Source organism: Xiphophorus maculatus, chromosome 15, assembly GCF_002775205.1.
Source record: "Xiphophorus maculatus strain JP 163 A chromosome 15, X_maculatus-5.0-male, whole genome shotgun sequence".
Lineage (NCBI taxonomy): Eukaryota > Metazoa > Chordata > Actinopteri > Cyprinodontiformes > Poeciliidae > Xiphophorus > Xiphophorus maculatus.
In genome coordinates this window covers 18,772,211-18,789,995 of record NC_036457.1, presented here as the reverse complement: position 1 = coordinate 18,789,995, position 17,785 = coordinate 18,772,211, and the positions used below count along the sequence as shown (strand labels likewise).

Sequence of the window (17,785 nt, the reverse complement as noted above, 5' to 3'; positions counted from 1 at the left end):
TTTACAGTTTATGCTACAAGAATATTTTTAATGAATGACTTAATGCTTGTTGCGCAACATATGATTAATAAATTATTGATCTAGCCAATTTGTGATTAATGTAAAATGTAAATATTAATTTAATCCTTGGATGTATGAAACATTCCTGGAAACTATATTTGATTTATCTGTTGATTGCTTATAACCTATAGGACCATTTATTAATTTATTCAATACATTTTTGCAATTGTTCTCTAACAAACTTCTGCAGACTTCACAGATTGGCTGGGTTATACTGAGATTAAATTACACACAAGTGGACTCAACTAAGTTTTATTATATTTAATCTAGGGGAGTCAGAGTAAAAGGGGTTAAATACACAGTAACGGCAGACTTCCCTGATTTTTGTTTGCGAAACAAATATTGCAAATCCTATATGTATTGGTCTATCACATAAAATCCCAATAAAAATATTTCAGCTTAAGGTTTTAATGTGTAAAAATTAGAGTGGGATATTTTTATGAGGTAGCAGAAGCGAAACCACTTACGAATCAATAGATGTTTTAACTCTTCTCTCCACTTTACTCGTAACTCAAGAGCTTTCTCGGAGAGACAGGAGCTTCACAATGACCATCCAAGCAATGTGAGGAGTGACGACATCAAGGCAAGGACTTCAAGAGCTAAATCTTACTCCAATTCCTTAAAACAACCACAGTTTTTTTTCTCCTTCAGTTTTTTTTGTGTGTAGAAACCAAATCTGTTTCTGGTGAGGTGCATCTTGGGTCATGGCTTGCTTATTTGAGGAGCAATTCAGATACTGGTTTATTTGTAATAAGGGGAAAGGAATGATCAGCAGATCCTGAGAACCAGCAGGAGGAAGAATTTTCAAATAAACGGAGTCTCATTCCGTCCAATAATTAGACTACGAGTCTACCCATGTTTCAGAGTGAAATTACACATAATCCCAAATAGGAAAACACTCTAAAGTTCATGCCACCGTCTCAAACACCTTCCAGTTGCTTTGTGTTTCTCCAACGTTTACATTGACTTTGATTTCAACCTTCTTTGACTGAACTGTGAGCTGTAGTAGCAGAGGACTAGATGAGAGGCCCTCATGAAAGCAGCCAGACACATCATCTCTTCAGCTCTCTAAAGATCCACATCTCAATGCTGGACTGATTTTAGTGACTGATTATAAGAAGAAGATGTGGAAAATATAGACGCCTTGTTAGAAATTGAAAACTAGACCTTCCAGTTTTATGATTTTGGGTCATTTAGGTTTAGTTATGTGGCACATTTAGACACCCCAACTTTTAGTTCATAAATTTCTTTGTGTGGTCAAAGCTTTGGGGAGGCCATTAAGAAAGCCAAATATGCAATCACTTTCCAAAACCAGCTTGGATGTGCATTTGAATTATTGTCCACTTGGACAACCATTTCTCCCAAACTCTCAACATCTGATGAAGAGAAATTGCTTTTGGTGTCCAGGAACAATCAAGGATCCAGCAAGGCTATTGTGCCACCAGTGTCCCTGTCCACAATGAAGTTAACTTGCCATCAACATGGGCTGAGAGGGTGTAGCCCAAGAAAGAATCCCCTGCCCCATAACTAAAATCTTGAAACTTGAATTACATTCTCAGCAGCCCACAAGGCCAGGCCAAATCATTTCTGGTAAAAGGTTTAATGGCCGAATGAAACAAGACTGACATTTGGAGTCAATGTGAGGCTTTCAAACTTAAGAAGTCTGTATCAACTGTCAAGCATGGTGAGAGTTTGCTTTCTCGTTAGAGTTACTGGTATATTGAACAAGGCCGCTGGAGGAATGAAGGATGACTCCCTCCAAACCCTTACAACTTTCCCTAAAAGACAACAGCTGCAGTTAATTCCAGAAGTTTACATAGACTCTCAGAAACTGATCATCAGGTGCGTGGTGCAACATTGTGGTTTCTGTGTTGTGCATAACGCGCATGTGGGCAGCATTTGTGTGGGTAAGGTACAGTGCTGGTTTTGTGCTTCACACGCATAATGGGCGTTGGGGATGTGGTTGCTTTTATGTGTGCCCTCTTGGACGAAGGTGTCCCTCCCATCAGACACACTTCCACAGTCTCTCTTTTGTTGCTTTCCATAACACCTATGTCTTTTTTACGTTTTTACCTTACATCTCTCGCTTGATTTTGTTCTATTTTCACTTATCACTTTAAAGTTAGAAAGACTCCTTGCCATCATCTTAAACCTCTGCAGATTGAAGTCAAGACTCTGATTGGGCCACGCCAAAGCATCTGTGTTACTTCCAACCCATAGAAACATGCCGTTAAATTTAAAAAATTACTTTAAGCCCAACCCTGCCAGGGGTATGAATAATTTTTAACTTAACTGTATCATTGCACTGTCTTAAGCTGAATCAGCAAACAAAAAGATACCATATGGAATCACATTCCACAAAATTCAACACTATAAAGAACAGAAGTGAATAAGTACTTTATTATTATCCACACATGCCACTAAAACAGGTATCCAAAGACTTATGCATACTGCAAATACTTGTATCTGCTTTAAAACATCAAATTAAAGTACAGACTCAATTTCCCAGAAGAAACATTCAGTAAAATATGGACAAAATCCATATATTTTTCTGTCGCTGTTGTATTGTTTTTCATAATCTACAGAGTTGTGAGTAATGGTAAATTAAACAATTTTTTCATACTTGAAATAAATTGTGTATGTATGAAGTTTCCACAGTTGATCGGCACTGAGCCAGCAGGCAGTTGAAGATAATATACGTTCAAATAATGGATTTCAAATAGCTCAAATTAACGTGATACATTTGTAATATTTAACCTATGCTAAATATAGAAGAGAGAAACTTTTGTCTACGCTTTTCTATTTTACTTAGTAAATACTTTCAGGGGTGTTCTACAAATGCTATTAAAATACAAGTTGGATTGCATTTAATTAAATTTATAGAGATTGAAATTCCATAAACAGGGTCTGAAAAATAAAGCCGACGCAGATTACGGAGCTTTCTGTTTAATACTTTAACAGATCTGTCCAGAACTATTTCAAGGCTACATCAAAATTAACCTTTCTTGGCTTTTCTTCCTCAAGCTGATGGTCAGCTCACGTGTCCAGGTCTTGGTTATCGTCAGGTTTGATTCCTGGGTGATAGGTTTGTCTGGAGAGGCTCTTCAGGTTGATGGGTACTTCTTCTTGTCCAAGGCTTCCGCCTTTCCTAACCTTTTCCCTCCGCACCAGAGAATTCCCACTGCCCTTCGACGAGACAGTCTGGCCTCTAAACAGCTGCGCCTGCTGCTGACACAGTCCTACCTTGCTGAGGAGAATGAATATGTCCCCTCTGAAGGCCTTTGTGAATATGGCATACAAGAATGGATTGGCACAGGAGTTGAGCGGGTAAAAGAGCACCAATAAGATCTTGGAGTTGGAAACGGTGATAAGAGGTCGGTTCAGAGCAGCCGACATGGCGTAGAAGGAAATGGGAGCCATGCATAAGAAGTCAGTGAAGATGAGGATAGCCATGCGCTTGGCAATGTTGGTGTCCTTGGATCCAGAGTGGTACTGGGGGTTGTGGACTGTACAGTAGATCTTAAAGTAGCAGGCACAGATGACAAAGAAAGCCAGAATGTTTAGGACCAACACCAGCAAGACGTAGACCTGAGCTGCGGTGGACTGAGTGTCCATTGGGAGGCAGATGCTGACCTTCTGGTAACTGCTCACTCCAACCAGTGGCAGTAGAGCGAGTAGGAGGCAGAGGACCCAGCCAGCCACCATTACGGCCGCTGCGTGGTGTAGACGGAGTTTGCGGTCCAGCCGCATGGCGAAGGTGATGGCGTACCACCTCTCTAGAGTGATCACTGTCAGAGTGTAAACGGACAGCTCGCTGGCGAAGACTGTGAAGAACCCGGCGAGTCCGCAACCGGGGCCTGTCTGCCAGTCGATGGCATGGTTGAAGTACTCAGAGCGGGTGTAGAGGTCCACGGAGGCAATGAGCAGCAGGTAAATCCCCATGCAAAGATCGGCGAAGGCCAGGTGGCACATGAGGAAGCGAGAGACCGAGAGTTTGTAGTGGCTGGTGAGCAGCACCAGGAGCACCACCACATTCCCCAAAACAGCCAGCAAGCTCACGAACCACACCGACACCCGAAGGAAGCCGAAGCCCATAATGTCCTCACAGGGATTGAACTCATCAGGCACCGGTGCACACTCCACTTCCCCTCCCTCCTCGCACACCACATAATCATAACGACTGTCAAAGTCTTGGCTGTTGTCCTCCTGGGGGTTCTTGAGGGTCTCTCCAAAGCCCACTTCCTCATCTGGCTGGCCTCCAAAGTAGGCGTGGTAGTAAAGGTTGCTGTGGAAGTCTCCTCTTCTCCAGTCCTGCTGCGGCTCTTCGTGACCTTCGTTTCTCTGCTCATGCTCCGGAAGCGTTTCCACGACTCCGTCTACTTGAAGTGTTGGCGTGTCAAGGGGTCCCACAGAGCGCTTGTGGTAGTGGTCATAGAAAGCGGTTAGGTTACAGATGATGTACTCCAAAAAGCTGGGAAACACAAACAGAGAATTCAATAAGACTGGGCTCAGTCAATAATGTTCCAAGTAACCCAGCAATCTTAAATGTTTCCACATTTTCTTGTGTTTCAACCACACACTTCAAGCCATAATCTGCATCAACTTTTTAAAGTTCAAATTTGCTCTCATTTCATGGACCACCATCGCATTTTCTCTGTCCTCCACATGGCCTGTGGCAAACTGTAAAACAAATTTCTTATAGCCTTTTTCATCGATAGCCCATTGTTCTATGCTTTGCTTCATCCAAAGGATCTGAACCCTCATTGAAAAAAGATTGCTTCCTGGAGGTGTGGACACTGTTGAAGTTTTAAACAACTGAATCTTAATTTACCCAATCACTAATGTTTGGTTGTGGTGTATGTAATGCTTCAGAGGTTATGAAGTTTACCGGAAATTACATGCATAGTAAACAACCATCCTCCATTGTGAAGAGAGTAGTGCCGAGCCGATCAACGTTTTCCAGCAATAATGTCTTGAACATTTCTCTTGTTCCAACTTGAATTGTTAAATATTTGGAAGCGTGATCAACATGGATTTAATGGCTTCGACTGCTAAAACTACAGATAGACTACAATTCTGAAATTATATAGAAAACTGACGTCATCATTCCCAACTCCTCCTCTCCCCTGATTGGCCTGGCTGAAATTCAACTAGAGAAATTGAGCTCAATGGGAGAAATCCCAGACAGTGCAATGAAGGAAGATGAGAATTGAGCGAAATTTTGTAGGAAGGCAAATCTGGATTTATTCTGAAGTTAAATTACAAATGTCTAAGTTGCACTGAAATTTATATTGGGGAATCCATGTACAGGGAGCTTAATAAAAAGGCATGCCACACTTTTCAGATGTTTATATTTCCCTTCTACTTCCTGGTTATGTGCTGCTCTCTGTTGATCTCAGTGGATATGTTTTTTCATGCAGCTAGCCGTTTGCCCTGCTGGGCGGTAAGTGGGCTATTAAACCGTTTACATATACAGATGAAGACGGAGGACTTCTGTTTTTGGAATCATTATGTGACTCAACCGTTTTTTCCTCCAATAACACCAGAGAGTGACACTAATTATGGGAGCGCTGTGAGGAGCTATAGGTAAAGGCATCAGAGACTTGATTCAATCTCTGCCAAGATCCACACTTTACAAGTGCGGTAGCCTCCCACTCGCTGTGGGAGACCATCCAACCCTACCCTACATGCAAACACTTCTGAAACCCCCACTTGCCTTACGTTTTAGCCTCCGGTAACTGAGCTGATTTTAAGAAAAAAAAGAAAAAAACTTCACCCTCGTTTCTTTTTGAGGTTTTTGAAGCCGCAGCAGTGGCTCGGGTAGGTGAGGTCAGCCGTCGTGAGGTGCTTGAAGGCCTTGATGGGCGGCAGCTTCTTGAGGGACCAGGTGTCGGTCGCCTTCAGCTTCCGCAGGGAGCCCATGCCTGTGGAGGGCAGCGATGTGATTCTTGTCTGGGAGACGTCTCTGAAAGCAACAGAAGGATTGCAACACCTGAAAATAACTACGCAATATGCCCGGAGAACTAGCAGTGGTTTGAGGTACAAGATATGATGTGTTGCGCAACTGACAAATTAAAACAGCACATAGCGCTGTGTTCAATTTCATATGGCCGACTTGGGTCATGACACGACTTGAGGTAACCAATCAATGGTGGTTTTCTTACGTCAAAAGCAACCGATTGTTTACAGTTTCTTTTGCACGACGGTGCAAAAAAACAGCATGCAGGGATCCTGTTATCAGTGGTTCTTAACAGTATCAAGAAGCTCAATAGGGAACTGATTCAAGGCATTTAAGGGAAAACTACACAATAAAAGTCTGCCAAGTTTGGTTCAGAACCATAATAGTCCATTATGATCCATGTCTTTGTTCACACACCACTGCGCATTTTTACTTTTTGTTTGGTGCACATTGTTAGCAAGATTTTATGGAGAAGCTGATTTTTTTTACAAGGTTTTATAGCAACATAAATTCATTTAAAGAGTAATTTATCTATTTGCGTATTAAAGTTGGCACCTTTTAGTGAAAATTACCAACAGGAACAACTCAGTTTTATGTTGGATAGGGCAAAGATAGTCCATTCTGTCAAAAAAGACAAAAAGTATCGTAAGAAGCAGTTTAGAAGCACACAATCTTACACAAAAGTTGCTAAAAAAAATTCTTCATGGAGATGCAGTTTTTTCCTCAGTATACTCTACAGACAAAAACAGAACTTTTAGAAGTTGTAGTTAATCTGTCTATTTATGAATTATGTATAAGAATTGGTATCTTCAAACTAACTCGTTTGGGGAGATGTGAATGTGCAATCGAATTCTGAACCAAAAAAGAAATGAACTCTGGTCCGTCTTGGTTTGGTTGAAGTGAACTCTGGCGATGTTTGAATGCATGTGTGAATGCCTAGCAGACCGGAGACTGCTACAAAAACAGGAAGAGAATTATAGCACAGGGCATTCTGGGTAAATACGACCAAAACAAACACTTAAGTCTAGCGCTAGTGGGCGAAAAGGCTCTTTGGTCTTTTACCAGAGAGAAAAGAGAAATCCTACAACCGCTAAAAGATGACGCCACTCCATTTTTGTTTATATTTTGTGAATAAGGAAGTTGCGGTCAGTGTCTTCTTCAAGAGGTTTTCCGATTGTTTCCTTCAGTGGTTCTTGGTGCAGCGCCACCACAGTCGACAGGGGGAACGGGTTCTTCAAAGAGTTTGGACCGTTTGACACAGTGAAGTGACAAGGCAAACTGCACCAGCTAAAAATGTGATTTTGGTCCCCAATCAAACCGCGTCTACCGGACTATCAGGTGTGAAAACACTCCAAGTCATGACAGTGGAGGTCTAGACCCATCACCATGCGGGGTGATGAGGAGGGGTTGGTCATGGTGAGTCCAGAGGGCTCAGTGACAGTCCAGACCAGGGGTGGGCACTCCTGGTCCTCGAGGGCCGGTGTCCTGCAACTTTTAGATGCATCTCTACTTCAACACACCTGAGTCAAATAATGAGGTCGTTAACAGGACTCTGGAGAACTTGACTGCACTTAGGAGGAGATTCAGCTGTTGGATTCAGGTGTGTTGGACCAGGGAGACATCTAAGAGTTGCAGGACACCGGCCCTCGAGGACCAGGAGTGCCCACCCCTGGTCCAGACAATAGTCTCCATCTGTTTCCTCACATGAACTCCTCAGTCCTTCATCTTTCAGTAATTGCATTTGGTATTTATTAAGCCACCATGCCAAAGTCAGGCCAACCTCGCTAAGGACAGAGACATGCAGGGGAGTGCCAACTGCATCGACATCCTCCAAGACTCCAAGCTCTCTATTGCATCTTTTTTAGCTTCCTTAACATGTCTTAACTCAACTTAATGATTAATTTGATAAAATAAAGAAACAGCTCTGCATATTTTCGAAGAATCTGTCCTATTTTTTTGCTGTCCCATTTCCACACACTTCTCCGTCCTCTGCTCTCCTTTCCTCCCACGGGGCTCATTGTGTGAGGCAGCGCAGATTCTAGTGTAGGTCTGATTTTGTCATTTCCAGATGTTTAACTCATGACCTCATGAAGGTGACCTCACTCAGGACATGTTCCTTCGTGGAACAGAAGTAAATGACCTGCGTGCAAATCTGTTTACCGAGCCGGACAAGATGCGGCTAAGACTAAACGGTTGTGTCATCGAGGATGCTTCAGTAAGAAAGGAGAGCAGAAAATAACAGCAACGTCCGGCTGAACTTTCTTCATCGCGTTTGCACACAGTGGGTGTCCGATTTCCCAGTCACACCATCCCATCACAGCTGTGGGGGAAAGATCTTTTACTTTATCCCGTCCTGCAGGCATCGCTCGTCTAGCCAGCGTAGTATGAAGAAGGACTTTGATGAATTTTCACAGGAACTTGACACAGTGTGAATAATTAGCAGACCAGTAAGACGCCTATTAGCTTTTTATTCGTTTGCCACATTTGAGAGTAAAAAAAATATGGGGACTTTTTAATTTCTAAAAACACGTGTGAAAAAAACAAAACCAAATGTTGCATAAACAAAGCAAAGCAAAAAGCAATGCGATGTTTTCTTCAAAACCTGGCATAAAATGTAAGGATATTTGTCACACAATGATCTTCATGTTTAACTTACAAATCATGTCAAAGGAAAAACTGCAGATTGCTGCATCCGAGGTGCACAAAAAAAAGCGTTACCCCAGATCCTTCCGCAAAGAAGGTGTTTTACTTTATAACCATTTCTAACCATTCCCAACAAAACTCAACAAGCCTTCATGACTCTGCTGTTATTTGCCGTTTTATTATTCCAAATAGCTTTCCTACTGTTGTTTGCACAAATGTTTTTGTAAAATGTCTGCCACTGTTTTCTATGCAGAAATACACATGCTGTCCATTTTTTTAAACACCATACTTATTTGTACTTGTTCAGTGTGTTTTTTGTTTGTCATGTTGTTGTTTTTGAGACTATTTGCAAGTAATGATAATGGGATAATAATACAAGTTCAAATTTCTAAAAGACTTTAATTTTGTAAACAATGCTTCACACTTGAACTGGAAGACATTTTAAATATCCAAAATAAAACACAATAAATAAAACTGAACCAAATAACCACACACAACCGAAGCTATAAGTAAAATGGATTGGGATGTTTCTGTAAGCAAAACTGCTCTTCATAAAATATGAATCATCTCAATGGAAATTATTGAGCTCATTTTAATTCATCACACAATTAAGAGATCAATAGCTTATTGCGACAGGTTTAATACAAACAGTTGACTTTCTGAAGCTGGCTGGTTACTTACAGAAGTGTTGGGCCACTGATGGTTCCTGCAAAAGCCCGGCCGTCCATCCTGGTCAAAAACACGTTTCTGTGTAGATCGCTGGACGAAAGAGAGCACAGAAATTCACAGGAGAAGAAGAAATGCTGCGCATTTCTGTCCGGTGTGCCATAATATTTTCTCAAGCCTCATCACTCCACATTCCTGTTTATTTTCCTCTCATCAGACGGGGCGAAACAGGACAGATGAAGGTCTCACTGACTTACCGCATGTTGTTGATTCTAATTGGAAACGATGAGGTACGAAGGTGTTCTCCTTAAACGTGGAGCACCTTCAGACACGTCTCCCCAAATCCCTTAAATCTAATTAGAATAATAGACCAACGGAGGGGTGTGTTTATCTTGGTCAAGCTGTGCTGGGATCGGTTCTTCTCTCGGAGGAAATCGGACTCCCAACACAAACACCCGTGTGGTAAGACTCACTAGTTGCAGACCAGTGCTTTAATTGGACTCTTACAAAGACACGAGGACAGCGTTGGGGTTGTAAAGTGAGGAAATAGTCTTAATTTAATATCACTAATACCTCATATCCAAAACATGCAGGTCCCTGGACCAGAGGGCGAAAAGTGGATGAGGGGGGAAGAAAAAGGAGTGTGTTTCTGCTTCCTTATGAGTGTCTTACAATATAAGGAAGCATTTAAGTGCTTTTTTTAGTCACACTTAAATGTTTTTGATCTTCACATTTTAAGATCAGACAAAGATAACCTGAGTAGATGCAAAATATGTTGCTATGGGAACATATACATACATGGTTGTACCAGATAGTGCGTCCCACTTTCAATTGAATTTAAATCTAGACTTATCATTAAATCATCTTTTTTTTAAAGCTATTCTGAGGTAGACTTCCTGGTGTGCCAGACCATTGGCATTTTCCTTCAGGATTTCCTGTGAAGCCAGTGGTCCATCAGTTTTCACAACTAGTTGTAGGATGTGTTCCATTCTTTAAATTTGTTTCAGCCTACTAAAAGTTGGCAGACTAGAATGTTGCTACACCTGATAGTTTGAAAGACTCGGTTCGACTGGGGACCAAAATTGCAACTCTTGTTACAGCTGGTGCAGTTCAATTTCACAGTGCACCACATCAAACGATCCAAACTAATTGAAAAAGCTGTTCACCTCCTCACCTGCGGAGGTGCACCAAGAACCACTGAAGGAAACAACATGAAAACCTCTGACGAAGACACTGAGCGCAACTTCCTTCTTCACGAAATGTAAACAAAGATGGAGTCGCATTAAAACTTTAGCGGTTGTAGTATTTCTTTTTTGTCTTTTGCAAAAAACCACGTACCGTTTCTTTTACTAGCTACACTCTTGCGTTTGTTTTTGTCGTATTTACCCAGGATGCTTGGCACTGTAATTCGCTTACTGCTTTTGGAGCGATCCCCGGTCCGCTTGGCGTTCAGATATGCATTCGAACTGCGCCAGAGTTCAATTCGACCGAACCGAGACCTAGGTTTTTAGGCGGATCAGAGTTCGCTTTTTAGGTCCGCATCACAGGTTGATTACGTGTTCACATTTACCCAAATGGATTGGATTTTTTAGACGAACGAATTAAAGTTTGAGCAAAGCAAGCTGATCTGGGCTGGTGTGAATGCACACCATGTGATTCCTTGTTTCTACAGGTTTGGGTGTGTCTGGTGAAATCGAACCAAAATATGTTGTTAATTCATGATTTAACAAGAGATTGCTAGCTACATTTTCATACTGAGACTTATTGATTTGTACATCAGCTTTTTCTTTTAATTCATTATGAGATCCTTATTTGAAACAAATGGTTGCATTGATTCTGATTAATTTTGTCTGATTATAGAATTTGTTTGATGATCCGAAACATTTAAGCGTGACCCAAAAAAAAGCAAAAATGGGAGGAATAGTTTCTCGCATGACTGACTTCCACAAACGTAAGAAGGAATCTCACTTTGTGTATATTAGAGGAGATCTCTTTCACTGGTCTTCCCGTTAGCCACTCTTGGATTTTTTTTTTCTTCTTCCACACAAAAATTCCTCTTTTCTAATCAAGAGCTGGACACGGGCATTTTGAAGTATATATGAAACGACTCAAAGAGAACCAGCTTTGATCCCTTTGCTTTCATAGTACAGTTCTGGGTAAGGAAACACACATCCCAGATGTCAGGGGTGGCTTAATCCAAGCAAAATGATATTTAATGCAATTCTGGACAAGATGGAAGGTCCCTAATTGAACTAAAACCCCAAATCAAAAAGTTGGAATGCGTGTATGATGGAGATTCAGAGTAGTGATGCTTAACTGAACTACTGCATTTGTGTACTATGTGTTGTACTGCAGTTTAAGATTTAGATTTTAACAGTATTTAATATTCTGGATAGTTCTTTTCTGCTCTTTGCTTTTCAAAAGGTCAACGTCTGACAACTTATTAGCTCAAATTCTGAATTACCTACACATAATACATAATTTCCAATTCTTGACGGTATTTTCCTCTTGATAAAAATTAATGCAAGACTCCAAGGTAGTATTTATGAATTCAAAACATGTTGTGATGCTTCCCAAAATAATATTTTGTCCACGCGGTTGTGACTATTGAAACCACCCCGAGAGCATGACGATGACGGGAAACCACGTCTGGCATCTGCCCCTGGCCTTTACCAGGAAATTCCTTCAGATTTCTGCAGTTGTTTATTAAAGTTATATTCTCTGATGGGAGAAATCTCCTAATCTCTCCCTATCATACTTTGATTAGCCCAGAATCTTAATCTCTCACACAAATTTGCCGAGACACTGGACATTTCCAACATATTTAGCTTGTTGTAAATGGCTTTTTTAATTTTTTTTTTTTGATCAGGATTGACATTATAGTCAAAGTAGAACCAAATCAGATTATGCATTTTACCAGCAAACTTGTCGCAAGCTACATTTCAATCCAATTCGTCATGCGAATTTTAAGAAAGCGTTTAAAATGTTCCAAAAAACAAACAAAAAAAAGCTAATTAATTGTGTTTCCATCTATTGTACTTGTAGTGAATCGGCCAGGCTACGCAGAGAGACATCGAGGTCTCAGAAGAATTTTGGAAAATTGAGGTCATTATTTTGAATTTTGACATTTCCATCAATCTTTTTGAATGTGATACTTAAAAATGCACATAAAAAGAAGTCGATGGAAACATCATCAGAGTCACACCAGGGACCTTGTGTATAAACGTTTGCGTACGCACAAAGAACGTTATGGCGTACGCACAAGTTGGCGTGAAAACGTGCAGCGTTAACGCAAACCTTTTGATTCAAAAATAACAAACTTCAGTGAAATTCCCTGAAATATGACTACACTCTGTTACTTTAGTTAAGGTGCATTGAACCCTTGATTTTATCTTAAATGGTTTAAATCTAATCGGTGAACCTGAGCCACATTTAGCACCATTTTTAATACACCTAAAAATTAAAATAAAATGATGAGAAAACATCAATCGGATGTAGAGAATAAAATACTTCAGTTTTTGTCAGATTACTGTAGATGAAAATGCACATCGGACCGTGAGCTGATGGGCTTGAAAAGTATAATAGTTATTTAATGTGCACTTAGATTCTCTCTAAAAAAAATCTTTTTTTTATTTGTAAGTTTTCTGGGCAGGTCCACAAAATGTGGGTGGCTTGAATAATGAGGATTGTGTCAGGCTCCAAGAAGACTTTGAAGATGAATAGACTGCCATCACTCTTATGCTTGTTCATAAAAGAGGAGGAAAAACTAAACCACGAGTTAGCTTAGCTTCTCATTAGCCCTAAAACATCAAACAGCTCCGATGGTCTCATGCTTAATCAACGCTGTAACAACAATCGTCTCCATTACTCTTCAGATTTTTAAAGCAGATATAGCCTGTCGATGAAGTTAGAACCCGCACATTCCAAACAAAGCCCAAACTGTTTTCGTCTACACGCCGTGGAAACGTATCCGCACCGCTTGAACATTCTCCCATTTTGTAACGCTACATTAACAAAGTTACATAATGCATTTTACTGGGATTTTATGTGGAAGAGAAGCAAAACTTTGAAAAAAACCCACCTTTGAATTCAATTACAGTGGCAATTGCACAGTTAGACCCCACCTCCTCAAAAACTCATATAGTTGGAACATTAAATATACTTTAAGATGCATTAATACACAAAGTAGAAGCCTTTTTATCATTACCACAGAAGCTAACATCCATGGTCTTTGTCAGCTCTGCTCTTAAAGGTACAGCACTTTGCAAACCGCAACCAATAACATGTTGAGTAGCACTGCACGTCTGCGCCCTGGTGTTAAAGCTTTCCAAGCTGCATTTCATTTAGAAGATCTTACGTAATTTCTACGAAAAAACATTCGCAATCAAATTCGCTGGATTTTCTGCCAATCATTTGGCGTTACGTTCCACAGAAAAATTCGCAAATAGGTGAATCCGCGAAAACAAAACTGTGAATAGCTGAAGCTCCACCGTTCGGATCTACCGGTTTACATGTTAGGTGGCATCACTTGTTTCCAGTTTTTTTATTTAAAAATAGCTAAAGCTCAATCAGACTGGATGAAGAGCATCTGCTAACAGCAGTTTTCAGATCTAGCTACAGATACACAACTGTGACATTGGACCTAAACCTTTGTCCACTTGTAAATAAGGCTTGAATTAACCAAACAGACGTTGGAGTGTTTATAGCTGTTTATAAGAAGCTGAATAAAAATAAATTCCCTGAAACTGATTCATATAAATTAATACAAGAAGTAAGATAAGGCAAATTAAAAACATTATCCTGTTAGACCATGATGTAAATACTCACACTTGATCCAGCTTTGTCCCGTTAAAGGCGTGATGCCGTATCTCTCTGAAGCCATTTCCATACAGCATTCTGGATAAAAACGAAGCTCCATATTAAAAAACCCCATTGAAGGTGGTATAATAAATGTTCTTGGATGGAAATACTTTCCATCTGCCTCGCCGATCAGTCTCGTCTTTACCAGCCGAGCTCAGAGGAATCGTCTTATTTCTCACTTTGGAGTAAAACCGTCTGTGTAATTTTGTGGCTTTTACACCAAACATTTAGCTCTCTTCCCACACACATGAACACGAGCGACCGTCTGTGTACTTGTTTATGTTGTCGGCGTTCATGTGAGAACGTGTTTTTAAAGTGAGGTCAAGCTGTGCGTTTCTTGAAGGGCCTATCTTAAGGATTTGGCTGGATTTAAAGATAATGTTTCTTAAGTATTTATCTTATCTACGTATTTATATTTGTTTTGCGGGGCTTTTTCTGCATATTTATTTTTCTAATAGATGTTTGGACATATAGTTGCTGTTGGTGGCGTGCAAATGTCTCACACTGTCAGAAACTCGCTCGTGATGCCCTGGAATGAGTTGGCGGGGATCTCGGTAATGGAGGGATGATTAACAATTTCCCTGCAAACGAGATGAAAAGAACAGAGAGGAAATGAAATATGCAACAAATAAGAGGAAGAGTTACATCTGGGAATTAGATTCGGACAACAAAGGAAGAATTGCAGTTTATTTATCAAAAAGCATGAGGGTTATGGGATTGGAGGCAACATTCCAGGATACAAATGCAAATGGAGACGTAACTCCAGGTTCATCCGACCAATACTGGCGATGGTAGAAGAATTGTCAAGGAAAACCTTCTGAGATATTTGAGCTAAGTTCCAAAGTCGCGCTACGTCACTCTGTGACCGAACCGTCTATCAAATTTTGATACATATTGGGATTCATGACAGAGGATCAAAAACACAAAAAAGTTACACACTGACATGTCCCAGAGATTTTGGGGTCATAATAAAACATATACTTTAGGTACACAAGTCTTTAATTTACTGGTGAAAGTTACAATGTACAAAGTACTTTCTCAGAACTCTGAAATAACTATACTGTAAAAAAAAAAAAAAACAACTGACTCTGTTACAAAGACTTGATGCTTTTCTCGTGATGTAAAGCAGAAACTGATGGTAACAACCTTTTTGCCAGTTACTCACTATGCAAACATGGTGTGTATGAATCATTCTGCTTAACATCTGGCTTTCTAGAACTGACTAACGGTACATAGTTAGCTCTTATTGACTGTAAAACAAAACTTACAGTATGAAGTTCATGTCGTTTGAGTGGATGCTGTTTAAAGCAGGGAAGAAAGTCAGGCCAGTATTCAAAATCCCCCTGAATTACAAGAGAGTGACAAAGTTTATAATACAAAGTGCAAAAATAGAGAGTTAAACACATCTTTTCATAATTTCTTATTGCTGAATTATATCTTTAAAATGTAGCACAACTGACAGCCATTAGGAAACACATTCAAATAAATATATATATATATATATATATATATATATATATATATATATATATATATATATATATATATATATATATATATATATATACACACTCACTAGTCCACACTCACTAGTCCAGGAAGGAGGCAGAGGACTAGTGAGTGTGAGAACCACAGTCCAGGATGAAACAACTAAGATCCATAAATACATCAGGGACAAAGCCTCAACAGACAATGTGCTCAGTGAATATCTCAGACAACAGGGAACGGAGGTTGAGGTGCCAGAGATACCATCATGGGAGGACAAGCCCCTACATGGGATGTACCACCAGCAAATAACCCAAGTGGCTGATATCAGTAAATCCTACCAATGGCTGGAAAAAGCTGGACTCAAGGACAGCACAGAGGCCCTCATCCTGGCCGCCCAGGAACAGGCCCTAAACACCAGAGCAATAGAGGCCCAGATCTACCACACCAGACAAGACCCAAGGTGTAGGTTGTGCAAGGAGGCCCCTGAGACAGTCCAGCACATAACAGCAGGGTGCAAGATACTGGCAGGGAAAGCGTACATGGAACGACATAACCAAGTTGCAGGCATAGTGTACAGAAACATCTGTGCAGAATATGGACTGGAAACCCTGAGATCAAAGTGGGAAACACCCCCAAAGGTGGCGGAGAACGCCAAAGCTAAGATCCTGTGGGACTTCCAGATCCAGACGGACAAAATGGTAATGGCGAACCAACCAGACATTGTCGTAGTGGATAAACAACAGAGGAAAGCCGTTGTGGTAGATGTAGCAATACCAAGCGACTGCAACATCAGGAAAAAGGAGCACGAGAAACTAGAGAAATACCAGGGCCTCAGGGAGGAACTGGAGAGGGCCTGGAAGGTGAAGACCACAGTGGTGCCTGTGGTCATCGGGGCCCTCGGGGCAGTCACCCCCAAACTGGACCAATGGCTACAACAGATCCCAGGAACAACATCAGACATCTCAGTCCAGAAATGTGCAGTCCTTGGCACAGCCAAGATACTGCGCAGAACCCTCAAGCTCCCAGGCCTCTGGTAGAGGACCCGAACTCAGAGGATAAGAACCACCCGCGGTGGGTGAGAAGGGAATTTTTTTCTGTATATGTGTGCTTCATTTAAGATATACACGCTGGAGGTCCATCTGAAAATTATCCTACAGTTTTGAGATTGATATCATCATAGATAAATATTCCATGACTCCCCTCTCTTGTTCATTTCTGGCTCATTCAAAAAGTCATTTATTTCATGTCTCATTTAAAAAGATTCTTTAATTCTGGATTTTCTTTGGGACTGCAAACCTGATGTGTAAAAACTGGTATATAAAAAATCAGTGCAGTAAAAACAAACAGTGTTTGATTGAACTGATCTGATATTTTAGAAAGGAGTTGCTTTAAGATGACTATTTCCAGTCAGAACGTATCTCTGTTTCTCCAAAGTTAGACAACTCTGAATACTAATAGGAACTCCACAGAATGCCACTTTTTAAAAACATCTAAACAATGTTTTCAATTTTAGTACCATTAGAGTGCGGAAGTAACTTCTGAGAATACTTACAGGTACTTGAGGTTCGGGAGATGCTTAAAAGCTTCTGGATCAACAAACGTCAACATTTTTGTGTTCCGAATCTCTCTGAAAAATAAAGAGAGGTTTCAGAAATTAGAAATATATTTTACTAAATGACCTAATTGCAAGTCTAATTAAGAGGCGGCTGAGTCTAATTTTTGGTTTTAGATCCTAAAAATTGGCATCCAACAGAGGTGGGGCCGACATCAAGGAGGAAAAACCGCACTGGAAACAGGCTAATTAGTGTTTAATTAGCATATTTCCCGTGTCGCCCGAACCAGAACAAACACCAACAAAGCCATGTGGCATTTAGGACTGCGGATTTATTTCACGTCTACTCTGGCTCTTAGTTTCACTCCTTAAAATCATATTCAATTCAAAAATATGAATATGACAAGACTGTTTAACAATTGATAGTATAGTAAAGATCCTTTGCCACTATTAAACTGTGAAGGATATTCCCAGCTGCAGAGGATATTAAATGTTAAAACAATGACTGCAAGATATAAAGGTGTGCATATTGCCAATGAATAATAAATAAAGACAAA

The 17,785-nt window shown here is 40.5% G+C and overlaps 1 protein-coding gene across 1 annotated transcript in view; it reads right to left on the bottom strand.

Moving 5' to 3' along the window:
• Positions 1–2,472: 2,472 nt before the first annotated feature.
• The window catches only part of tshr (thyroid stimulating hormone receptor), a 32,015-nt gene continuing 16,702 nt past the window's right edge, over positions 2,473–17,785 (bottom strand). The window contains exons 4-10 of the mRNA XM_005809931.2: positions 17,229–17,303; positions 15,457–15,531; positions 14,692–14,769; positions 14,156–14,224; positions 9,344–9,421; positions 5,837–6,025; positions 2,473–4,531 (exon numbers count right to left, since the gene is read on the bottom strand). Coding sequence (XP_005809988.1) covers positions 3,097–4,531; positions 5,837–6,025; positions 9,344–9,421; positions 14,156–14,224; positions 14,692–14,769; positions 15,457–15,531; positions 17,229–17,303 — 1,999 coding nt within the window. The 3' untranslated portion in view covers positions 2,473–3,096. The remainder of the gene's footprint in view (positions 4,532–5,836; positions 6,026–9,343; positions 9,422–14,155; positions 14,225–14,691; positions 14,770–15,456; positions 15,532–17,228; positions 17,304–17,785) is intronic.